At 35.9% G+C, this 27819-nt stretch overlaps 1 protein-coding gene across 2 annotated transcripts in view; it reads right to left on the bottom strand.

Annotated features, from left to right (window-relative positions):
• Positions 1 to 9024: 9024 nt before the first annotated feature.
• The window catches only part of LOC134667377 (protein eva-1-like), a 74771-nt gene continuing 55976 nt past the window's right edge, over positions 9025 to 27819 (bottom strand). For both annotated transcript variants that reach the window (XM_063524775.1, XM_063524774.1), the window contains exons 6-9: positions 26737 to 26880; positions 21119 to 21211; positions 15449 to 15613; positions 9025 to 10119 (exon numbers count right to left, since the gene is read on the bottom strand). In XM_063524775.1, coding sequence (XP_063380845.1) covers positions 9602 to 10119; positions 15449 to 15613; positions 21119 to 21211; positions 26737 to 26880 — 920 coding nt within the window. In that variant the 3' untranslated portion in view covers positions 9025 to 9601. The remainder of the gene's footprint in view (positions 10120 to 15448; positions 15614 to 21118; positions 21212 to 26736; positions 26881 to 27819) is intronic.

Genomic DNA, 27819 nt, shown 5'->3' with positions numbered 1-27819 from the left:
CTTGTGAATTCTGCTTTCGGTTCGGCAGAAATATAAATGTTCGCTGGAAAAGCCTATATTTATTGTAACAATGATTTTTAAACTAAAATACCTAGCTATATTTTTCTCAAAAATATATAGGTATGTGGAAAAAAATGTCATCTTCTTGTAAATAAACAAGATTCTATATGTTCTACTTGTGCATAACAATAACATTAGTAGATTATTAACCAAGTGATCATTTCTTGTTGAAATTTTTTTCAAAAATGTTGCCTTTCACCCGAGTTAAAACACTCTACTTTTCATTTCGCATATAAGGAAAGTAAAATGCATGTGTTTTTTAAATACATTTTTATACTAGGTATTTTTGAGAGTAGGTACTTTCAATTAACAATTTGGCCAAAAGTAATATCGTTATTTATGGAATGGGGAGTCAAATATCAGAATGGAAATTGTTATACATCCATTTATACCCAAATTTCAATTCCTTATTGTAAAAAGAATAATAAAATCGTACTTGGAATTGGAACCTAAACTGCTCTAGTGCAGAAACGTAGGGTAAACCGGGTGCAATAGTACCACGGGGCAATAGTACCATCGTTATTATCTTCACAATTACAACGAAATATGAATATGTGGGTATATACGATAAAGCCCAATACTTGTCTGGACCCGCTCACTTAGTGTAGTAAATAAAGGTAGTGGACCCCGCAGTAATTCCTCAGCCAGAAAAAGCTTTACAGTATGATAAAGTATCAATAAATAAAAAGTATTGTATAAATTTCCAAAGAACAATAATAATAGTATTTAAGTAAATACCTAAAGTCTTAAATCGTTAATATCTTTTTAAGGAAAATTGCTCCGTTTAAACTTTCTTTTCCGGACATGTTCATGTAACGTATTGCAACAATATATGAAATATCAAAAAAAAATCCCCGCAGAAATACCAATATTAACAAAATATATTTTTTTGGCGTGGCTTGGACCGGAAAATTGCTCAGTCTAATTTTTTCACTGGAATGCCATTTTATTGCCGATTTATACATACAAATTGAAAATCTAAAAAATTTACCATGTAACTATACTTTTTTTCAGAAATTGCCTTTTTACTCGCTGTGGAAAATTTCTCTATCCATTTTATTTATTGAATTAAGTTCACAGTTTTCTTTCCATTCAACTATAAAAACATCCAAAAAAATAACGAGCGTATTCAAAACTAAACATATCGGGAGCAGTGTATAGGAGCGGGGTGTACAAGGGATGACAGTTCTTTTGGATATTTTGGATTTAAGTATATACGTGACTACTTAGTATATATTAAAAAAGAAATCAGGCTGAGAAATTTTCCACTCTCAGTTTTTTATAGTTCTAAAATACATAAACTTGGGTATGCATTTTTTTTGGATTTTCTTACCCACTACGCCAAATTATATTCTAAGATCATATAAGAAGGAAAAAATGGCAGAGCAATTTTCCGATGAAAATGAGCGCCAAAAAAGGAATTATCGTAAAAAAAATATTCTCATGTTTGACAAAAGTTGTAGATTTTTTTCTAGTATCAGATACTGATACAAATAACTTATTTGGTAAAATAATTTTGGACGGAGGAATTACTCGGTTCAATATATAAACAGATTTGTATTTTTACGTATAAATACCTAACTTAGGAGTGGTTTTTTTTTGGATATTTATATGTTAGTTTCGGCTCATACTATACAATAACCAAGCAAAATTTCATCGACTGAGAAATTAATGCATGGGTCTCCATACAACAACTTGCTTCGTTTACTACACTACACTAGTCGGCCGCTCGCTGCGACGCGGAACGGAGGTGCGCGGAGACCATTTTTGTTTTCGAGTGATCAAAGTAAGTATTTTCGAGAAATATTTTGTCATATTATTCAAAACCAAATAATCCTAGAGTTAGATTGGTATTAGATTATGATTAGTTAGTTATCAAAGTTTCTTTTGTGGGACAGTATGGGGATGAGTTAGGTAAAGGAATTGAAATATAAGTACTTTATGTAATTTTGGGTACTCGGGGGCATTAGTAACTATGTGAGCCGGGGACAATTGTACCGTTACAATTGACACCGCGGTACAAACGACTCCTTAACAACGTTACCAAAAATATTAAAAAAGCATTAGGAGAAACCAAAAATAAAGGAAAAATATGAGACGGAAAAAGCAAAAGGGAAGGGAAAAGGCAAGGTAATAGACAAGGGGAAAGGGACCGGAAAAGGAAAAAATATTCAACGACAAGGAGGATTCTGTAGAAGAATACTATTGCCTAGTCTGTGGTGAGCCTTATAGTATAAGCAGATCCAATGAAACATGGGTGCAATGTGATAATTGTCAATTGTGGGCTCATGAAGAGTGTACTGACCAGGGCCCTATTTCACCAACTACGACAGGTATGGCAATTGTCAAAAAATGACAGACCTCTGTTTTACCACACCGACATTTGTCAGTGACATATGTCGAGTGACAATTGACAAGTGACAGGTGACAATTTTGTAGATTGTTTTGTATAGAATTTCATATAAACATGACAGGTATTTTGGTACAATTGTCCATCTTAAATTTAATGACAATTATTTTGTGAAACAAGGGTAATTTTTACTAGTCGATATATTTGTCAATTCTTGACAAGATATCGTTAATTGCTTTCTGTGTACCGTGTTGTCATCACTAACATGATATTGATTGAGATCCCAATCCCACCTAATGCAGCGTACCTACATTATTTGTTGACAAGGCGTGAAAGCATTATTTTTTTGTTACTTTTAAGTTATTTTTTCTGCAAATGCAAGTGCAGTGACGTCAAAGTAGAAATCTATTCTTACCTACTTTATGTATTCCCTTGTATAAGAATGTCACCTCTGTTACTTTCGCGTAGATTCATTTTCTAACCAAAACCCTAACTTTACCGTTAGTGCCCAACTTCGCCCAAGTAAATTATAAAAAAAACAATACCTACCTATTTACCTAAACATACCTAATTTCGCTACCTGTCCCCAACTCAATCAAAACTATACTGAAACTTATTCCAAATCCTAAATGTTGAAGTACTAAACGCCTTCGTAGGCAACAATTACTATTTATAGTGTTATTATGATTTCATGCTTGTTAAGAAGAATTTAAAAGCGATTTTTATTTGTACCCTAAAGGCGAATTTAGGGTACAAAGTTTGTTTTGCCAACGTTTGCCAATAACGGGGTTTGCTAACAACGAAAACACTACAATTGTCACCTAAGCCTGACACAGCTCCGATTTCATGTCAAGAATTACCGACAAATTGACAAACATGTCGACTTATAAAAACTACTCTTGATTCATCAAATCATTGTCATTAAATGAAAGATTGACAATTGTAACTAAAGGCGTGTCAAGTTTATAAGCATTTCTATACAAAAACAGTCTACTAAATTGTCACTTGTCACCTGTCACTTGGCAATTGACACTCGACATATGTCACTGTCGGCTTGGTGAAATAGGGGCCAGGAATTGAGTTACACTTGTCATAATTGTGAGTAGCGATTATCTTACTATGAGATATGTTAGTTTAAGGTTCCTTAAAGAGCATTCGCTCATCAGACACGTAAACGTACATTTATTTATGAATTGGAAAAAAAAAACACCTCAAGCAAGCGGTGTGACTTGTCATAACGCACGCACAATATTAACTTTAATAAACGTAAAGTATCAGAATTTCACATTTTTTGTTGGATTTTACAAAAAAAAATAAGTAAAATACGATAACCCCTAATTCCGGAACCAGTTCCGGAATTCCGGAATTCGAATCCAATATCGAAAATCAGTTCCGGAATTGGAGACCATCCGATATTGCAAGCCCTAATTGTAACACAAGGAATCATTGACCAAAAACGGGATTTTCTACCATATTCTTACCGTTAACAACAATTACCCTCAAAAATACGTAAATCAATAACCTACTATTTCATATGTAGGTACGTACAGTTTTGGTTCAACTCCTATACATTCTGAACTAGGAACCATTATCCAAAAAATGGTACTATTGCCCCCGGTCTACCCTATCATTTCCTGCACACCTTTTACAACAACAATGACCGTCTTTCATAGCATGCGAAATGAAACGGATATTTCTTGTTTTCTTTGCATTAGCATTTTTCTCTCGATAATTTAATCAATTTGCAACATAAGTATTAGAAGAATCGTCATAAATTCATAAATAACAAAATATAAAAGGACATACATTTATAGAAGGTTTCCCCGCGCGACGTTGCCAATTGGTTTAAAGGGCAACATGCTCGCAACGTTTGGATGTCAATAATTCGACAATGAAAAATTATATTTCAAATCAATTCAAACTTGATATTTTTGACAGTAATGGGTTACTTACTTAAATAAGAAGGCATATTTCGCCCGGGTCTACTATGGTCAAATGGTCTAGTGGCTTTTAGCTAATGAGTATAAGTCTAATAAGTTGAACAGCATGACAGGGTTCAAACCACGAACAAAGACTCATTTCTTTTTGTATTTATTTTATTTCATTTTTTTGGCTTTTTATGACCTTATTTTTTATCACATGATTATTTTACGATTTTTAATCATTATCAAACGGGACTTACCTAATCGCGTATAATTAAGTTTATAAAATTTACCTCCGAGTTCCAACGTTCCGATGGCGTAGTCTCCGTGGTTGTCGGGTCGGGCTCTTAGTTCTCTTAGACAACGGGGACGGAAAAGTTGGAGGTACATTTTAAAAACTTAACTAAAACGGTTAAGTACTGTTTTTCTAAATAATAATATAATGTATAGTATTTATTTTAACTCTAAATTAGTTTTAATAGGTATATATATATTAGAAAAGGTGGAAAGGCTGACCATATAGTCATCCAGCGTGGAAATGCTCTCAATATCCTTTAGCATTGCATTTTCTAAAAACCTATCTAGATAGAACATTAGGTGTTTATGTAAAATGGTAACTATGTATAATTTCAATAAAATGTAGGTAAAGGTATACTTACTTACTTTATAGTTCGTTTTTTTTAGCTTTAGAAATAAGGTAAACAATCTTGATGCGTCTTTTAATCGAAAAACACATTTTAAAAATAAGTTACGGCAAATATGTAACAATTATGAATCTAATACGATCATTTATAATCTTCTGCTTTCATAAGTAATAGTTACCGATTTTTTAAAAACGTTTTTCTATTAAAAGACATGTCAAGATCGCTTACCTTCTTTGTAGTTCTTTCTAATGCTTAAAAAAACGAACTATAGTTAGGTATAGTTTTTAGGACTGACCAACAATGACTACGATATTTACGATAGGTACAGAAAGTAAGGCTGACTGCTGTATAAACGTAAGGAAACATAATTATAATTATGTACAACAATATATAAGGTATACCTAAATGAACGAGTTCACATCCCATCATAATCACAATATTTTATTGTGTTTAAAGAACGATATATTTTGATTTTTTCTGTTTCTCATTTCTTCCCCAACAATGTGACTCACACGCCAGCTTAGTAGTGTTACGTTACTACTAAGGTAACGTTAAAAGCGTTTTTTTAATTTTAGGTACCTAATATAATTTGCGTCATTTTCAATTGATAATAAGAATAACAATATATAAATTATAAAACTTTTCATAAAATAAAAATAAAAAACAAAAAAAATAAGCACCGTCGTGATTTGAACCCAGAATCATTGTAACTAGCTTAAATTTATTCAAAACAGATGTTGTGGGTGCCACAAGCACATGACAATTTACGTTTCAAAATTCCAGTTGGTTCCAAGTTACTTGTCAATGTCACAAATAAGAATTTAAATTCTAAATTGTTTTTACAAAAAATAAAATTTCATGCGCTGCACTGCGCCCTCTAGGATACTTTATTGTAACATTCCAAATCTACTGACATTTGACACTGACTTTAGGTATGTAAGTGTGCGTGAATGCAAGAAATTGCAATATTTTGCAGTTGGATTCCGGTAATAACGAAATGAGACAATGTTGAGTTGAACATGTCTCGATTTGGATGTAGTATTTTTTATAGTTTTCGCACATATCAACACATCTTATGAAACTTTGTATTTTGGGAGAAATAGTGAAAATCCACAATTCGTGCACAGTGACGCCATCTTTTGGCTGATAATCGGCATCCCATCCCTAGACATCCACCTTAAGTAAATGAAGTTTGTTAGATATACATTTTAATTCTTTCTCCTTCAGCAAGGTTCAGACACCGTAATTATTAATTTCTGTTTGGTGTTTTCTACACACGATTGTCATGAATGATGGGGTATGACATTGGCTGATAAGCGACTCGGTTTATTATCCAGCCGATGTTAGATCGCATCATTGGTAACAAAGTAACGACCTAAGAGACGGTGAGTGGAGTGGCACTTATCTCTTATTAATTTTAATAAATTTCAATCAAAGCTTGTACTTATTTCTCTATTATTTTAATAAGTCTTTAATCATTTATAACTTGAAAGAAATAAGAAAAGGAAGAAAGAAAGCTTTGAACATGCCCATAAGGATAGAGCAAGTAAATTAGGCTTTAAAGTATTTTACAATTATGAATATACACAGGAAAAAACACACAAATCCATCACTAACGCTGCAGCAGTAACCCTGCAACAGTAAAACTGCTGCTGGAAAAAACACACAAATCCATCACTAACGCTGCAGCAGTAACCCTGCAACAGTAAAACTGTTGCTGGAAAAAAACACACAAATCCATCACTAACGCTGCAGCAGTAACCCTGCAACAGTAAAACTGCTGCTGGAAAAAACACACAAATCCATCACTAACGCTGCAGCAGTAACCCTGCAACAGTAAAACTGCTGCTGGAAAAAACACACAAATCCATCACTAACGCTGCAGCAGTAACCCTGCAACAGTAAAACTGCTGCTGAAAAAAACACACAAATCCATCACTAACGCTGCACCAGTAACCCTGCAACAGCAAAACTGCTGCTCTCACCATCCGATAATAACCTTAACAGTAAAAATAACACAAAACACTTTGTGCATATAATTTAATGTTTAATCGATGTAACACATAAAAAGTTTTCTGTACAGACCTTAATTATTTTCTTAATATATCAAATAATGTGTTCTAAATAGTAATTTAAATGTCAGTCATTTTTTTAAATAGAGCCTTTGTGCACCACATGACAATACCATTTCGAATTATTGGTACTTGAATATGTACTCGTAATTCCGCAGAACAGAATTTTTTTAGTAGGAATGCAAACCCAAGTTACAAATTAATATCTAAAAGTGGGATTCCACCAGTGTGCGGCACTGTGCGACAAAAGCATATTCAGTACAAAACAAAAATGCTTGTGCCGCACAGTGCCGCACGCTGGTGGAATCCCGCCTTAAGTGTCTCCAATACCTAAAGAGCTGCCTTTTCAATCGAGCATCTTTTTTAGGTAAGACAATCATTTAAATATACAATGACTTTCCAGATCGACCGTGGAGTCCATTTAGTTGAAGAGCCCTGGCGTTTGTAAATAAGTAAGAGCATTTGTGGAGCGTTGAAAATTTTTAAACTGCTTTAGTATTTAAATGCAAACTCTTGTTTCAAGGCTTTATATTTCCACTGAACAAATGGATAGCACTCGCTAAACCGAATCTTGTATTCACGTGGTACAATTGGCTAAATACAGGGTGTTTTTTTAATGTCTGACCATAGGCACTCCGCGAGGTAATTACTAATTAAATAAACAGATATAATCTTATTTCTAGAACCCCGATTATTAAAAAAAAAATTTTTGGGTTCATATCGACTGATTGGATTTCTATGTAATATACGACAAGTATTGGGTTAGTATGATCTATACGAGATTCACCTCGCGGAGTATGGCGGAGCATTAAAAAAACTATCTTTACTAAGACGATTACATAAAATGTATTACTTGTACCTATCTACTTAGATAGAACACACATAGAGCGGTGTGAACTCTTAAAGGCTAGTAAAAAAGTATATCTATTTAATTTCGATATTATTTTATGCGATCATAGTAATACAGCCGTATCCCCAGTTAACCTTAACCAATTTCAATAGCAAAATCTAATTTCGTATGTGTCTGCAGCTAACTATATACTGATACAGTCTACATAAACATAAATACCAGTTAAACGCATAAACTCTTGGTTATAATCAAATCCATTTGCTAGCAAACAATTTCGGGCCTGAAATTTCAATTTCTTATGTGTGGGGTCGATACAACATTATAAGCAAAGCTTCGCCATACCTAGTAGAACCGTCTTAACCGGTTGAGTACATTTCCATACAAATTGATAACCTCGGGCACGATAGGGAGAGGTTAGTAAGGAAATATTCAAAGGGGTAAAGTGGTTGACGCTTTGTGGCTAATAATTATATTTACTCGAGTTTGTATATGGTATCGGACAAATATCAATCCAAACCCAGGAGACCGATATTGATATTATTTCTTGTTCTGAAATAGTTTTGAATTGGATGTGTCAGCTGTCAACAGTGACATTTGTGGACAGATCTGATCTGAATCTGACGCAGCAGACAGATCAAGTCCATAAAAGTTTCAGAATAAGAAATTTAAATCAGAATCGGGACCCTATGCCCTGTTTATCAAAAGCTTGTAACTTGTAAAAGGTACAAGTGGAAGTCCCTTTCTAACAAAAGCTGTCAAAAAAGGACTTCCGACTTGTATTACAAGTTACAAGCTTTTGACAAAAAGGGCACTGGTCGTTGCTCCTCAGTCCACAAAAGTTCTTTAGTATGTAATCCGCGCCTGACTGTGACAGATTCCACATTTTGGCTACGCTTGAGAATTCTAGCATAAGTGCAATAAAATGCAGTCTCCTTATTTCAGTTGTGTGACCTTAATCCGATCGTTTTGCCCAAATATTCGTACACAAGTCTGCAGGGTGTTTCACGGTGACTTTCAATAATTGATAAAGTAATATATGAAGAGAAAGAAAATTAGAAACAAAAGCGCAACAAAATTCTTAGGCGTAGCAATTTGAAAAAAAAAAATTGCTGTTTAATGGAAAATATTAACAAAATGTGAAACGAATAAGGAATGACCGTAGCTTTAATTTATTAAAACACTTTCACGCCTGAGATTTCTGCGGCGAAGCGTAAGATTGAATATTTACCTTATCTGCTTGCACGACAATTTTGTTTCTGAAAACAATAATATTTAAATAGGTACGCAAAAGTTTTAATTGAAAATTGGCGAAGTTTGTTTTTGAACGTAAAATAGAAGGTAGACGAGTAATACATATTTAATGTCATCGATCAGTTAAGTTTAAATGTATATCATCAATAAACTCAATTCAAAACTACAACTTCAAATCCTCAACTAAGTATAAGAATTAATTTCACAACAAGTAAACTCTCCATATTAATTATTTAACTAGACAGAATTCTCTCCGACACAATGTATTTCATATTCCTAAAATCTTATAGAATTCTGTAGCGTTCATTACGAAAGATCTTCTATTAATATCACAGTATCACAGTGTTAAAAGTAGGACATTGTTCATAATCCACTAAGTCCTATATTCACTTCACTACATTGCACTAAAAACAATAAGTTCTAGATACGTCCGTACCTTGGTGTTCTTGTTGTCACCCAAAATAGTACTGGGCGTTGGAATATCGATATAAACTCCTGGTGTTAGGGTCCGTTTCGTTTTGCATTTGGACGCGAGGCAGTGTTTTGACCGCTACACCGCGACCTAACGTGCCGTGGGGCATAGTTCGGAGCGGCATTTCTATGGGGAATTCGGCAACCTGTCCGTACATGTTAGTGCTGACGTGAGGGTAGGTATTAGGCACAGGTCGGCCGACGTACCGATTGATTTTCGGACTGAGAGCGACGTCGGTGAATTGCATTTCTGGCTTCAAGCCAGAATCAACGGTATCGACCGGGACAGATAAGCTGGTGATGTTGATGTCGTTATCGACCTCTGATATGCTGTCGTTGAAGCCGTTGGGGATCTCAGTGCTGGCGGAGACGTCGGGGCCCTTGGGGCGGTCGCGGGTTCTCCTGCGGATCGCGCACCGCACGACCACTGCGATGATGCACAGCAACATGGCTCCGGCCACCCCCGCAATGATATACGCGTACATTGTGGTGAATATATCTGAAAGGTTAATCTTGATTATTTTCTGTTTGACACCTGCTAAGAAAATCAAAGCAATAGGAATGATATTATTCGTCAAATATGTATGTGTAACAAGGAAAAACCTAGGTAAAACAATATTTACAAAGTTACTTCATAATTAGTTCTGTGTCCCTAGTGAAAAAAGGTATAAGTCTCGGGCAGCGCGGTTGTAAATGGGTATAAGTTCCAAGTAACACCTGTGCCCTTTTATTCCTAAGCTGCGTGAGACTTGTACCCTTTTTCACTAGGGCCACAGAGTTAAACCACGCTATATTTATAAATACGCAAGTATTTATTTAAAATATAATAATATAAACAGAAGACGGTACGGTAGGCACAAGTATGACATATAAGTTGCTTCAAGTAACTTTACAAAAGAGAACGTAACGAACTAGGAACACAATCTTTTTAACCGACTTCCAAATCTCAAAGGAGGTTATCAATTCGGTTGTATGTTTTTTTTTTTTTTTTTTAATGTTTGTTACTCCATAACTCCGTCATTACTGGACCGATTTTGAAAATTCTTTTTTTGATTGAATGTATATATATACAGATTGGTCCCGTTTTTGTCAAAATCCAGTTCTGATGATGGGATCCATGAGGAATCGAGGGAACTCCTCAAATCTTAAAGGCATACACATAGTGATTTTTGGTTTTTTGTCAACGAATCAAGCATATACATCCAAAGAAGTGACATTTGATGAAGTGGAACTGCTGATGATGATCAGAACGGAACTCTTCAACGACGCATAGTTCACGGTTGGCGATTTGTCCTCTTCGTTATGTTTGCTAAGCAAGTTAAATTTTTAAGCCACATTTTTGTCAAGCTCGAGTTCTGATGATGGGATCCATGAGGAATCAAGGGAACTCCTCAAATCTTAAAGGCATGCGTATAGAGATTTTTGTATTTACATCAGAAAATCAAGCATTTTCATTAAAAACTGTTGCATTTGATGAAGTGGAACTGCTGATGATGATCAGAACAGAACTCTTAAACGACGCATAGTTCACGTTTGGTGATTTTTCCTTTTCGTTATGTTCGTTAAGCAAGTTAAGTTTTTAAGCCACATTTTTGTCAAGCTCGAGTTCTGATGATGGGATCCATAAGGAATCGAGTCCTCAAATATTAAAGGCATACGTATGGATTTTTTTGTATTTTCATCATAAAATCAAGCATTTACATTAAAAACTGTCGCATTTGATGAAGTGGAACTGCTGATGATGACCAGAACAGAACTCTTCAATGACGCATGGTACACGTTTGGTGATTACGAATTTCGATTTTGACTTGGACTGGGACCCGGACTCGGAGTCATACCCGGATCCGGTTCGGACCCGGACCTGGACTCGGATCCGGATTCGGACCCGGACTCGGACCCGGACTCGGATCCGGACTCGGACCCGGTCTCGGACCCGGACACGGACCCGGACTCTGACCCGGACTCGGACCCGGACCTTGACCCAGAAAACCAGTATGATACCTTAACTAAACAACTAAGATTACCTACCATAAAATTAATGTAGGTATAAAGTACGATGATGCCAATCTTACTAGCCCCTCCCGCTTAAACCCCCGTACACCGCACGGCATGCGCCATTAAGTGGGTTAGGTTAGGTTTGAACTGCGATCCTCACAGAACCGAACAAGGATTAGGTTAGGTTAGAACTGCGAGCCTTACAGAAACGAAATGCTACTTGAAAAGTGGGTTTGATTAGGTTGGTTCGAATTGCGATCCGCACAGAACCGAACTGCTATCTGAGGAGTGGGTTAGGTGAGGCTAGAACTACGACCCTCATGGCTCCTCTTCACGATGGGCCAACGCCGGCCACTCCAAGGGACGCATTTATGCGTTAGAGGGAGCAAGTGATAGTGCATGGCTGCGTCCCTTGGAGTGGCCGGCGTTGGCCCATCCTGTAGAGGAGCCATTAGGTATACAGAAGCGAAATGCTAGTAAAAAAGTGGGTGGTTTTACCTCCTTTTCTACATAGTGTACCATCTACAATAATCTTTCATCAGCCCCCATGGAAGTCGGTTTTTTTTTCTTAAAAATTATTTGCAATTATAATTGCTAATATTTATTTTATAAAGGCAAAAATGTATAAATTGTATCCTATCTACGTTTACTTAAGTTTCCCATCTAAACAGAAAGCTAGCATTGTCTGTTCTCTAATGCAAGAACAACATAAATATCAAGATTTTCTTAAGCGACGTTTAAAATGGTCGACTTTGTCTGCGCTGAACGTAATGCATTATTTATAGCCACTTGTAAGTTAGAAACTGTTTATTTTTTACCACTAATGTCAGTTTCATACCAGCTTATGCTGCGCTGAATGCGAAATATTCATTTCCGCTAGGTACTTATACCAAGCGTTTTAATCGTGGTTTCACGTAATTTCATTAAACGTTAGATACCAAATAGTAAATAACCCATCAAGTGGCATTTTTGATTTGTTGGAATTTCAATTTTTAATCAATTTTAAGTGACGTATTTTCCGGGTGCCGGTTATTTGCCACCTGCGGGGTTGTACGTTTGTTTAAATAAAAATGACTTTTATAAAAAATAAATAAAAACAATCATTATTAAAACGTTTTTACATTTCTAGCTACCCACGTATAATATGCAAGAGTTAGAAGGGCTAATACAATCTGTTACATCGAAACCTCTTAAACGGCGCGCCGGGTACCTTTTTTCGTGGGACGTCACATATCTTTACTATATCGTATCTAGTTAATCTCTAATTCATTTCCCGAATCGCTGCGCCAGCCGCTATAAGGTACCTTTTACAGTGGAACGTCACATATCTTTACTATATGATATCTAGAGAATCTCTAATTCATTTCCCGAATTGAGCCGAAAATAATTGAAAGTAACGGGAGCTTTTTATAATTTCCGACGGTATATTAGTGCAAATTCACAGATCACTTGTCTTATCTGCTAGATGAAGTCGCTACACATCTATAATCGGCGTTTCGTTAAAAGTTTAGGCAAAACGCTAATTTCAGTGACTTTCACTTTTACGATGTATACCTATACGCAAAAATAAATAAAAAGTTGTTAGCGGTAAACGTGGAATGTTGAGTAAAAATGGCGTTTAATGCAATGCAACTAAGTGTTGTAGCTTGCAGCGTAGTAATAAAATAGCGTCGTTACATAAAGTGATCTCGGCAAACGTGACATGATGCGGAATTTACGGATGGTAATCTATGACATTCGTGATTCCTCAAATTCTTTCCCACCCACAGCTTTTTATTGAACACAAGCACAATCCCGGAAGCGTTAAATCTAAGCCCGATCACGAGATAGGAATTAATTTCTTACTTTTCTTAATAAAAATATTTTATTGAAAAAATAATAATTCAAACTCGTGTTTAATTCAAATATGTAGGATTCTTGAAAAAATACCGGTCAAGTGCGAGTCGGACTCGCGTTCCAAGGGTTCCGAACATAAGTCCGACTCACGTTTGACTGCACAGGTCTTATAGGTTTTCCTGTCATCTATAGGTAAAGTACTATTTTGTGTATTTTTTTCTAAATTTTAGGCCCAGTAGTTTTAGAGATAAAGGGGGGGGGGGAATGGTCGGACAGACAGACAGACGCACGATTGATCCTATAAGGGTTCCGTTTTTACTTTTGAGGTACGGAACCCTAAAAAGCTTATACATATTTTGTTATTCTAGTCCCAGTCTACCCTACCTAATGAGCCAATTAATTATTTTACCCTAAATACACTCTCGCTAATTATAAAATGTCAGTCCTGATATCAAGATTTCAGAAACTGAAGCTCATTAGATTCTAATAAATCATTAAACTGATCTCAAACAACAGACACGACTGTTTGAACTTGGAAATCACTTCAAATGATGAATAATTGCCATGATGGTGCTATTTAATTAAGGAATATTGGTTTTGTAATTTTACGGCACTTACAAATATCATATTATTATTGCGGTGTACGATTGTAACATTAATCTCGTATTACGAGGTATTATTTTCATCTGTTCATTATTACCCACAAATTAATAATTTTAAACGCATAATTGTGGTATTGCACACTTTGGCGGTTGTAATGTAAACTTTTATTTATATCCGACAGCAGAAGGAGACTTATATTTTTCGAGCATATATGTAACAAAATAATAAATATGCTACTAGCTAGCTTAAGGATATTTAGATATTGTATTTGTAGCACTGAGAGCCGACTTAAAGGCCTGTGCACACCGGCTGCGTGTGCGTGACGTGCACGTGCGCGTGCGGCGTTGTAGTATACAGATCCTTGTGAGAGACGGCATACCGCTTGCGTGACGTGTGCATGTGTGGCTCCAACATTTTAGCGCACACGCGCACGTCACGCACACGCAAGCCGGTGTTGCTCGGCCTTAAAGGGGCCCACTGATTAACAGTCCGCCGGACGGTATCGGCCTGTCAGTTAGAACAAAATTTTGACAGTTCCGAACAACTGACAGGCCGATACCGTCCGGCGGACTGTTAATCAGTGGGCCCCTTAAGACGTTCGGCATCTCACATACCGTGAGTTTTTCGGAACTAAGTATCATTTTTGATATTTACCAATATTTCTTGGGTGACGAAGAACAAGCCTTATTAATTTTCTTAGTTAGAGAGGTCAAATATAAGTCACTTTCTAAATTTAATTATACCGGATGTGGCCTGTAATACGAGCAAAAAATTAAACTGTAGGCTGTACTCCTTATACTGACCTCATACAGCAACTTTTAAAAATAACTTGTGGTTTGATTTTAATAGGTACACTAAACTTTAAAGTTTATTCAGACGCAATGTATTGCGAATTTTGTTATGTTTAAGGCATGACAAGCAACGTCAATCACAAATGATATGGCATGGCGATGGCCGTCCATTGAAGATAATATTTATTTTGTATGAAAAATAACAAGTCTAAATACTTCATAATTTTTAAAAATTGTTAGCAAAAGTGTCAACATTTGAGAAGTACAATCTATTTGAATAACAAAACTTCCGTGAGATACGGACATATTAAATATCTTAATAACGGGTCACTCACGTCTTTTAAGTCGAAAAACGCTTGACATGTTTCACTCCGTACCGAGGAGTGTCATCAGGAGCTCGGAGAGCTGCGGCCCGCAGTCTGCGCCGGTCCGTCACCGTAAACGCAAGCTCCTGATGACACTCCTCGGTACGGAGTGAAACATGTCGAGCGTTTTTCGACTTAAAAGACGTGAGTAACCCGTTTTTAAGATATTTAATAAGAACAATCTATGTTTTAATTATTTACTCGTGTTACAGGCCACACCCGGTATACATATTCTTACCATCATTTGTACCATTTCTCTCAGGTGTAGGTGAAGGTGCGGGTTCGCTTCTGACGATGCTGGTGACATTGGCAGCAGGGGCTACGGAAGGGCGAGGAGGCACGGCCGCGACCGCCGGCGCGGGCGGAACTGCGGACTCCCCCCACCATCGGTCGTTGGATTCATCTGCAATTGTGATTGTATGAGACTGGGGTTGCAAACTATGTAGCGGATCGATCGACTAGTGTTTAGCCCTGTTCAGGGAGCCGGCGATAGCCCAATATACTCCATTTGATTATTAGGTACTTGTGTAATTTATTGAATTCGGAACCGGTTTTTTTAGAAAACCCGAAATAGTCCAATATGTTAGATTATTTTATGCTCTATACGTAGAACAGAATCGTGTGTTTAGGTAAGGACTTCGTTTTATTAAATTGTTCCATTAAAAATGAAATAATAAACCAAAGAACGAAAAAGAACGTAGTAATACCGCTATTTTTTTTATGAAGAAAAAACCGGTTCCGAGCCTTGGAATAAGGTATGCTGCTGTAATGTAATGAATTCTGATTTAGCGAGTGACTACTGGTCGTGGTCTCAACATTTTGTAGGCAATCTAATGGCTCCTCTACACGATGGGCCAGCGCCAGCCACTCCAAGGGACGCAGCCATGCGGTAGAACGAGATACCAATATCACTTGGTCCATCTAACGCATAAATGCGTCCCTCGGAGTGGCCGGCGCTGGCCCATCGTGTAGAGGAGCCATAAGGCACAGTTCTGTTACTACTGAGTGCTTTCCTATATAGGTAGGTCTACAGCCAGCGACGTAGGGAGAAGTGGCGCGACGTTGCCGAACTTAGCTCGACATATGTGGCGACATGGCTCGTTGTTTCTAATATTAACGGCCCAATTCGAACAATACTTATAAGAAGTCACAGCGGTACGATACCGATCTATCAGTGTCAAAAGTGACATTTCTTCAACCAAAAAACGTCACTGTTGACATTGACAAATCAGTATCGTACCGCTGTGACTTCTTCCTTATAAGCATTGTTCGCATCGGGCCGTTAGATAAATGTATCAATGTACACCGAACTAAGAACACAAGCTCAAAGAGAATGCTAAAACGCTAGCGTTGTCTGAGAGATGAGTACAGATAATTACATACATGCTTCTCATTGTATTATAATCTGGAAACTTGGAAAATTAGACGAACATAAATAACCTAAAATGCTATAAAAGTGTTTTATTTGATACCGAAATTTACGGAAAGTTTGAATACTTACGTATGTCAACAAACTTTCAGAAACATTATGACGACATTTCACTGAGGAAATAATTTTAATTGAAACGAGGTTGTCTTAGCCTTAGAAATGATCATATCATATATGCGACGTTTTCAACTAAATGGTACCACATTGTCGATTGTTTGATAAGGTAGACTTCAAATTCAAGCTTTCAGGAAATAGCATCTTATTTATAATACAACCAACAATAAGGAGGTCCGAGTTTGGTTGAAAACGGCACATGTAATTGTAAGGGATCATATTTCACAGCGAGCAAAAATCGACAAAATTGTTGTTATTAAACCATCATAGGTTCTTCATATTTAGATGACTCCTAATATCATAGAGATAATCTAAAAGATAAAATAGATAATCTTATTTCAGCCTAAGGCTTAACACGTATTAACATAAATACTCCAATCCAAATGATACAGTTATTTAAAACTGTAGGTACATACAAAAGTGTTTATTCTCGAGTGAATATTACTTTATCTTTATCTGTCAGTAGATATGTCATTATTTTGTGTACTAAAACGACACACAAAACATGGAATTTATCAGGAATACCAAGTTCTCGCTTACATAATAGAGCTTAAAACAATAGTCAGATTTAAATAAATATCTTATGGAAAATGTTGCTTGTTTGTATGTTCCAGCAGTAAGACGAATTTAATACAAATAGGCTGCTGATGATGGTATTGGTGATAATGATTTTTTTATCAGACCATCTAACTAAATTTTTTACGTAAATAATGTAACATTTCAACGGACAATTACTACAAACTATACTTCGTTTTTTTTAGCATTAGAAATTAGGTAAACAATCTTGATGTGTCTTTTAATTGAAAAACACATTTTAAAAATAAGTTACAGCAAATATGTAACAATTATGAATCTAATATGATCATTTATATTCTTCTGCTTTCATAAGTAATAGTTTTATATATTTTTTTAGCGTTTTTCAATTAAAAGACATGTCAAGATCGCTTACCTTCTTGCAAGTTCTTTCTAATGCTAAAAAAAACGAACTATAGCACTATCTAATCAGTCTCCATTAGGTATGTATTTTTTTGGACCTCATTACTTAGTTTCCGATAAATCTTAAGAAACACCGCAAGTATAAACCGGTAAACTATAAACTCATTGATGTTTTACGGACAGCAATCCAGTAAATCGCTTCAGGTCGAAGCGAAGAGTTTTATAGTAAGGCAATAAAGGTGTGCTACCCGCAATAAACTCTGCGGATGAAATTACTCGGGTCTGTATTGTCTTCAGTGGCTGTAGTTTCGAAGTTTGTAATGTATGGTTTTACGATGAGGCAACATCTACTGCTATTTGTGGGATTAGTTACAAAACATTACCGAAGATATAAGGGAGCACAACGAGTTATCGTTATTAAAAAATATTTATGAAACCTGGTTAAGTACATTGAATGAATTTAATAATATAGCTTCCTGGTGAACTAATATTGGATTTGAATGTAACCTGATATTGGTTTAACATTATACGTATATCCTCCTAACAAACATCCTTAGGTCCCGGGTCCAAATCCTCAAGGGCAATTTACGTGTTTATCAACGATTTTTCTCCTAGGTTCTGGATGTCTCATCTATAATATTTATTTATTGTTTGATTATAATTCTTGATAACGTCAAACGCTAAATCTTTGTTACGAGTACTGGTACATTTTTACGTTTTCTCCTGGCAAGATTTCAAATTTTTCTGCACCGTAGTAAACAACTACACTAGGTACTTAAATACGTGCCGAGACCACGTAAAACTCCAGACGAGGTTCTCACTCAACCTCTCACGTGTAGCGGAATGTGTGGAAGCCAAGCGCAAGTTGCCAATTTAATCAACATATGACTTTGACATATATTAGAGTGGCTTTAGATGGAGGAATTCAGTGTATTTACTTTGCTAACTAGGCTACGTTTGTTGTTAACACTTTTGTACTGATTATCAGAAAACAGGAGTTGCGCTCAGATCCAAACTACAAAGGAACGATTTAGGCGCAGGTTTATATAATAATATGTTTCGGATATACTTCCATGTAAAAGAAGAGCAATTTCACCAAAATGTCACTCACTTCAACTGTTGTCATCTAATACTTTTGTTTTCGTATCTCACGCAAAATTTTCGAGAAAGGTAGCTATTATTTTTATAACATAAATGTAACAGAATCAGCTTCGGTGGAATATTTAGTTACCTATATTAAAATGTTAATTATGATACAGATGAATGAAACAACATGCCAAAAGTATCTGCCACCCTAGAATACTTTTACAACATGTGAGGTAAATCTGTACAGTTCGCTTTCAAAAGTATATTTTTGCAGTCCAATTGTTCCCACATATAGTTATATCTATAGTTTTTGTTTAGCTGTTAGAGAATGGTACAGAATTTTGACGCGTAGGTAGTCTGATCTGCTATTTTTGATACATACCCTACATAAAAATATAAAGGTTACCACCCCTGGTGCTAACCTTTACTGACTGTACCTATGATTTGCAGACGCGCAAAGATGCGCATTGTCACAAGAACTAGTATCTTATAAGGCTAAGAATAATAATATTATAAGCTAACAAGCCAAAAAGACCTGTCCGCCCTCGGAATACCCAACTGGCGTGACGTGGCGCAGAATAGGGCAGAATGGCGCTCTCTTGTGTCAAAGGCCAAGATCCTCTTTGGGTCACTAAGCCAGTGAGATATGAATGTATGTATCAGCTAATAGGGATTAGCTATAAGGATATAAAGGATAACTTATAAGAATAAGCTAATAGAGCCGGCATTGTAAAAGCGCTGTCAACTGTATCTAGTTACTGACGCTAAGCCGTCGTAGGTCTTGTTAGTCAATCTTGTGCCATTATAATATTATTAGTAAGTATGACGCAACATCCTACCCACCGAAAGTACGAACTAAATTGGGTTAACCGGTTTACCCCGGAATAGTGGGATAGTGCAAGTGGCGCTAAGAAACAACTGTCAAAGGAAAAGGATGGTGAACGACCATTTTTCATATTCAGCTAAATTTTGTTAGATGTACTGTACGAGTACTTACCTACTTACGTAAGTAAGTAAATACTCTTTATTGCACCACAAAGAAAAATACAATAACAGATTTACAGTGTAAATAATGGTAGCAACAGGCGGTCTTATCGCTGTAAGCGATCTCTTCCAGACAACCTTGGGGTAGCAGGATATAAAGAATAGAAAACTTTTAAAAACAGGTAGTGCACGAAATAAATTACAGGAATAAGAAGATTACACATTCGGTCATATACAATTATATAAATATGTACCATAGGTGCAAACAAATAGTTAGTTAGTTAGTACGTATATTTTCTTCGTTAAAAACCATCTTAGACGGTTATCTTGTCTCTATCTCGAGTCAAGGTAGTCTTATAAATCACAGATTAAGAGTTAGACCAAGATAAGTCTGCAACGATTTTGATAGCACACGCAGAGTTCTATGAAATGATGACGTAAGTATTAAATAATGTATTTTCTTTCTTCTTTCTTTCTTTCTTCAAATAACACCTGCACTGCGTGTTATGCTACCAAAATCGTTAATCGTTAAAATCTAGAGTTATAAACACTTACCTACGAGTAAGTTACCCAATTTCATGAACTAATTTTAACCACAACCACTGAACGGAAATAGACCTTTTACAATATAAAATTAGTATATTTTAGTGCTTACGTGTAAGCATTACAGTAAGCCCCGCATCAACACTTCGTCACGTCAGGGCAAAAGTGGATTAAATGATAAAAGGCTCCCAAGGAACCGCGTGACTCCTCATAATCTTGCTTTATTAGCTCTAAGTTCTGCCTTTCCGGCACATTATATTATTAAGGAAAATCTGCTTAAGAGTACCTAAGGTTTTTAAATTAGTCATGTTATTTGTTGTTATCAGTATAAGGTGTTATTTATAGTTAGGTACGATACAATCGTTGGCTTTCTACTCAGTTGATAACGAAATTGACGAACTCTACTTTAGAGATAGATTTTCATGCTAAATATGTATGAAAATCTATTATGTAAATTTAGAATTAAAATCATTACATATTCAAAAGTAAGAAAATGACAGTAAATATAAATATAATATTGCTAATTAGATATTAATCGAATCATTATATAAAAATGAATTTGAATAATTCGATGAATATATATTTAGTAATATTTGTAATCCGCAATTTCCACTACACAAAATAACGAGAAATAAGTTTCTCAACAATACATTATTTAATAAGTACTATACTACTACATATAAATGTAGTATTTCCTAAATTAACTTCATCCGAGTTTTAACCGCACAACTTTTAACTTAAAATTCCTCACGGCCCAGTGATTTTGTCTACGCCGCCTAAAACGACGCCGTCAAAAATAATTAAAAGACCACTCACCGACATCGTCGTGTTCGAGCTCCGATGCGTCGTGAGCAACCTCGTCCTCCTCGGGTGCGCTCTCGTACCGCTCCTTCAAAACCGTTCGCGGCACTGCAACCAAAAAAACTCTTTAACCAACCTTTTATAAGACTCAAATTTCATTAAAGATTAAGCTCACAAGTGGACTCCTTGACACTTAAACCGAACGTTAATTTTAGACTCGGGGTGAAATGGGGTTTGTAGTATCTTTATTTTTTGTATTTTAAGAGCACGCCTATGTTTTATGAGGAAGAGGGAATAGAAACAATCTCTGGAAGACGTGACGTTGTCATATGCTGCTGGTTTTATTATTATAATAAAATCTCACGTTTAGACTTATTTTGGGTACCTTGACATCACAATGTGACGTTACTCACGTTGCTATCACGGAATTTATTCTCGTGACAGGTACAATGTGTACGTACGACGTACGTGGTTTTATAATTGACTTACGAAAGCTGTTTTTTTAGCTTGTAAATTTCATTGACATGAGTCCAATATTGATTTGACTACCCGATTGACTAAGGAGGCTTATATTTTTCGAGTGTGTGTATGTACAGTAGAGCTATCTGATGGATTTACGAAAATTCACCTGGTATGAGCTCAATTATACAGGTTGAGAAACGACTAACCCGACAGATTTAAATGCCGATGTTTGAGGGAAAACCGACAGCACGCCGCTCGGTCGCTGATCTGCGCGAGCTCCAGGTTGAAGACTGGCGAAAAACGACACAGAACTGTGATCAGTGGCGAGCGGTCCTGTTGGAGGCCAAGACATACTTTGGGTCGCTGCGCCAGACGAGTACTTAAGTAACTAGTTTTGATCTCAGGAAAGCGTAGTTATAATCTGTCGGGTACAGTAGAGCTATCTGATGGATTTACGAAAGTTCACCTAGTATGAGCTCAATTATTCAGGTTGAGAAACGACTAACCAGACAGATTTAAATGTCGACCTAAGTGGGTGTTTCGATGGGTGGATGTGGTGGACGCTGATCTGCGCGAGCTCCAGGTTGAAGACTGACGAAAAACGACACAGAACTGTGATCAGTGGCGAGCGGTCCTGTTGGAGGCCAAGACATACTTTGGGTCGCTGCGCCAGACGAGTACTTAAGTAACTAGTTTTGATCTCAGGAAAGCGTAGTTATAATCTGTCGGGTTACTCGTTCCCAGTTCCCACCTTGTGTATCAATATCCGTATGTCTAATTCTTTGGCACTGCCTACATTGTTTAAAGGGTTACAATGTCATTAGATTCATCTCAGTTGTGAGAGTAACATTGTATATCGAGAAAAGATGGTAGATACGGCTGTGCTTTTGTTCGTTATCGCTCGAATTGGATTAACCTTTCATTTATGTGGTGGTAAGAACTCGTGGGTCTCACCACAGTTTTGCTGTAGTTGTAGTATATAGAGCAGAAAAAATATTTCTAAAAAAAAAAGATATTATCAAGTTCCTTGTCATACTTACAATAGATTAAAATTCCACTTGAGGATGTTTAAATGTCGAAGATCTTGTGAGTCCTGGTGTCATTATTTTACAAAGGAAATTATTGAACAGTCTGTGAAATATCTATTGTAAACTAGACGTATACACATCTCAAATGGAAAAAGCATTGTCACATGCATTTATCTTAAAAGATTTATCTACAGTTTTCTTCCGATTTGTATTTTTCAACTTGGCTAGACTTTAGAACTACCGAAGCGCTGCAAGTGATGTCGTGATCAATGGTCCGCTTCGCAGCAGAAGAAAGCCTAGATATTCAGTTATATAAATCTAAGACGCTTATTGTGAATGAATCATCTTTGTAGACTGAGTCTATTATAATATAATCAGAGCTATTGTAAGGATCTGTCAGAGTTCCAAGTTGGTATTATTCGCGTGACTATTCAAATTCGGTGAATGTCGCTGATATTCGGTGGATTTGTATAGTGATATTAGACATGTGTATACTAATATTATAGTATTCCGTGTGGGTGCTGAAAATCTGAAGCTGAAATGAACGCGAAGGTATGGTTACAGAGTACGATCAAGGAATTTCATAAACATAACGGCTCGATTCGGGAAATGAATTAGAGATTAGAAACTAGATACGATATAGTAAAGATATGTGACGTTCCACGGCAAAAAGTACCTTTATGGCGGCTGGCACCGCGATTCGGGAAACGAATTAGAGATTCACTAAATACGATATAGTAAAGATAATGTTTACTATTTCGAATCGAAATGCCGTAAAAATATACACCTACTCTATCCGAGCTAACAACATAATATTAATAGCTTCATAATACCATTACAATCAGAGCGAATATTTGCTCTCGATAAATCATCTTATAAAAGCATAACATGAAGCGATGTAGAGGTTCTTTATTTTTTAACATCGATACCGTTTCCCAGGGCTTATTATGCAGTACTCCGGAAACTCCAGCAAAGTAAACGAAGGCTTAGATTGTTTCATTGGAATATATTGAAGGCTTTTTGGCATAAGTAGGTACCTAGATTTCATATTAATATAGGACATCATAATACAATAATAAAGCAAACAGATCGACTATATTCTATGGTTTGAAAACATTTAAACAGAAGATTGACGTTATATTAAAGCTTATACAAACTTAAATAATATTATTATAATCAAGCTTTTTTACGTTATGAAATTTTGATATTAAAATAAGAATCAAACACAAAGAAAGAATAATTGATGTAATGCTTATATTATCTTTATATACATGTATATATGTACCTACTTACTCGAAAGCTGTTATAGTATTATATCTGCTTCTACTATGTATATTTTAATCATCGTTAAAAATGTGCTAAAATAAAAATAAGTGCGGTAACTCCCTTTGGTAAATACACTTACACAAGCAATATTACTTTAATCTCATAGCTTAACTACTTAAAGGTTAACTGAAAGAGATTGTCAACACATCTGTTGAAATTGAGTTACTTCATAACTATAAAGCCTGCCACAATATTTCATTCCTTTCTCATACGATTTTATTACTCGAAATTCAGTCAGAATGAAATATTTTTATTAAATCCTCGACTGGAACTGACGTGAATTGAGATTTAAATACTATGGGATGTTCCAACGATACAAAATAACTCTTGAAACTACATAACATGACTGGTTACGAAAGCTTTTTGTTAGTTTTTGTACTTTTTTTAAGCAAACATTTTGGCATATTATTAGCAACCACGATCATCTGCAGTTTATAATATTCATTTACGCTTAGTAAAAATATGTACATGTATATTTTATTTACTTCTGGTTATAAATAAAAATCGATTTGTGTTTGAAGCCTACATACTATTCAATTTGTAAAATCAATTGAGTTTTTCGTTAAAAATGTACGCTATTGTTCTATTTTTAAAAATTCTTTTACAGATTTTTTCTTTTCAGAAAATAGGTTCAGCTTAAGACCCGGTTATACAAAGGGTACCGAACTGTATAAGGTAGAAAAGTCGTGCCGGTTTGGTCGATTTATTTTATTTTTGCCGTTCTTCTATGCTTAAGATTTTCCAATCTTAACATAACATAAAAAGGTCAATACAGATAAATCTGTCTGACCTTCACACTGAGGCCTGTTTACGCATTATGTAGTGTTTATTGGTACTTACGTTTAACAAAACACTAATGACAGGCTCTGGTATGAAAGCTAGTTATACCCCGCAGCCACACTTCACCGACTTAACCATATTAATCTTAAATAATTGCAAGTCTTATAATATATATTAGGTAAAATTAACAGAGTAGGTACCAACTAAAATTTATAATATTAGTCATATTCACCTTCCAACGGTGTCTCAAGAGTTCCCTGTAATAAACCATGGGCCTCAATGTTATGACTGCTCTATATTACGTGTTATTCACTTAATTATGTTTTAGGTGGCAATAATATGTTACACAACAAAGACCACAATAATATCTGAAACAATCCTATTTGTAGAACCATAAGAGCATGTTACATTTATTATTATTTATTATAGTTATTTATTATACCAGAAGTTACAACTTTATTCTTACATACAATGCTCCACAAAACTACATTTAGTTTGACTGTGGAGTCTCAGTATACTTAATACTATACTTAATTAAATTTAAAAATTAAAATAGGTTTACATTCGTAGTTGAAATAGGTAGGTATATCATGAATACAGTATAGGGTAACACATCCCCTATAGAGTATTCAGGAGATACCTATTTTTGCAGCCTTCGAAGAGCAACATAATTACTATCGCAGGTGATTGACGGTACTACAAAAATATTTGAGACTTCAATTACTATTTATATTTGTTATTATAACAGATGTGACGCATCACTAAACAGAAAAAATTGCGTAGCACCCAAGCGCCTGGCGAAAATAGAATCCCGACATAAAATGACGGGATATCGCCCTAACTATGTTAAACTTATAAAAGGTTTTCAATAGAAGGCTGGTTTCCCATTTATGCAGATCATTACATGACTTTGCATTTTGGAGAATAACAAGTAGGGGAAAGGGACGGAACGTTTTATCAGGATATTTCCATTCAATAAATCCAAGATCTGAGAGCTGTTTGCAAAGTTTATGGCTTACACGTAACTTTCGAGGTTTTAGGATGTAAACGACCACCAGACATCGCGATCGCTTATAATAAAGGGTTTTGAGTGAAGTTGACAGGATTTATTTTTATGGGTAGAAAGATAAAAGATTTATTCACTATCACGATCTATCACGGCTCATGAGATACAGCCTGGTGACAGACAGACAGACGGACAGTGGAGTCTTAGTAATAGGATCCCGTTTTTATTCTGTGGGTACGGAACCCTAAAAATACGCAAGTAAGTATAGGTAACGGCAATGATTGTCTAGCACGTTATTACTTTGTGGATTACCAAAGTAATAGTTTTGCTTTAATTACAAATGCAAAAATAATACCGTCCTTCAGAAGGCACTCAGGTCACGCATCTACCCTTGAACTCCTATTATGTTTAACAAGCACCAACCTAAAGAAAACAAAATAATAAAAGATCGAGGAAATACGACTCTTTTGTCAGAATTACGACAAAACTCTCAATGAGATGAAAATAAGGAAAAGGAAGGATGATAAATTAGTTTTCAACTATCAGTCAAAGTAATGGTTTCCAATTCCGGTCTGATTATTTTATGAATAGGTCGATGATGATGTGATGGAACACATTAACTTTGATTCATAATCAAAATTTACTTATTGTCCTGCTTATCTTAGCAATAACTAGAGGTGCTCTAAGTCAGTAGTAAAGTCCGCTCTGCTTTCTACTCCTTATTAATGCCGTTAACGTACACGAAAGCGATTACTAATCTGGAAAGTGGAACTGCGAATCTACGGGTATTTAAATAATCAAAGTTACAGGTGGAACGTTGCTGCTACGTGTTAACTTTATTTTTAAACTTTCAGAAAGTCTTGACGTCACATTTTATTCCTTACGTATTTTAGGAATTCCTTACGTTGTCCGAAGAGCTCTTAACTTCCTAGCTTCTAGGTTAGGTTTTTATAATGTATTTATACGTAATTTGCTCACATTGTAAAACCCTAACCTACCTAGACCCAAGATAAAAGAAAAATCCTACTCACCGCAAGTATAAACAACCTTGAGGTAGGTCCGGCTGCCGATTCTGCACGGCTTCCCAAACATGTTGCTGTCGGCGGACAGCACACACCGTCTCTTCCCGTGGCATTCTCGCATCGCCGTCTCCGTCGCGTAAGGCTCCAGGCATGCTGTTGAAAAGCAGGGCTATATAATCGCGAATTGCGGGGATTTTTCTCTGTCACTCTAATTACGCCTTCGTTGGAGTAAAAGAGAAAGATCCCCGCAATTTGCGGATTTCGGTTTTCGCGGTAGCCGCTCATAATGCTATTAACTTCTAATGGCTTTACCAGTGACATATTAAGACAGCCATCGTGCGCTAAAGAGAGCGCCTTTTTTAATAGGCTTGCACCAAAATTTCATAACTTATCCCCTAGAACTTACACGCGTATTCGGGAAACGAGATAATCACAAGATCTAGAGACGATATAGAGATCAACTAGGTTTACATTAGATATCGACTAGATGTGACTTGGATATCTAAGTCATTACTTGTCGAAATCGTTCAAGAGGACCTCCAGAATCGCGGAAACGTCAAATTTGACATATCTAACTTACAAATGACTATATCTTCTCGATATCGTAAGATAAAGATAAAGATAAAAAATAGTTTATTCAAGTAGGCATATTACAATGCGCTTATGAACGTCAAATAAACCTTTACCGGCTCCAACCGTACACCTCTGCCCCGAGAAGATTTAAATCCCCCCTCAATTGGAGGAGGGTATCCCAATATGGGACCGGCAACAAACTCGGCGGGACACATCTTTTCAAAACATTATTACATCTTATAATTAACATGCATTACGAGTAATTAAGAAAAATACAATTTAAATTACTATAGAATTCATGCAATTATACTCAGTGAGTACATAACTTTATAGAATTTGATATAAAAAATAAACATATATGTACATGAAGTCACAATCGTATCTTATTCATTTCTAGATGATCTCTAGTGTTAAAGTTAGAATAGGGCCGTTAGACCATTCCGCATAGAAATTCAGTAATTTTACCTGGCACAATTACGAAAAGCCAGGAAAGTTTACCTATTATTACGGAATTTAGTT

This window comes from Cydia fagiglandana, chromosome 9 (assembly GCF_963556715.1).
Source record: "Cydia fagiglandana chromosome 9, ilCydFagi1.1, whole genome shotgun sequence".
NCBI lineage: Eukaryota > Metazoa > Arthropoda > Insecta > Lepidoptera > Tortricidae > Cydia > Cydia fagiglandana.
This window is presented reverse-complemented; position numbering and strand designations above follow the sequence as displayed.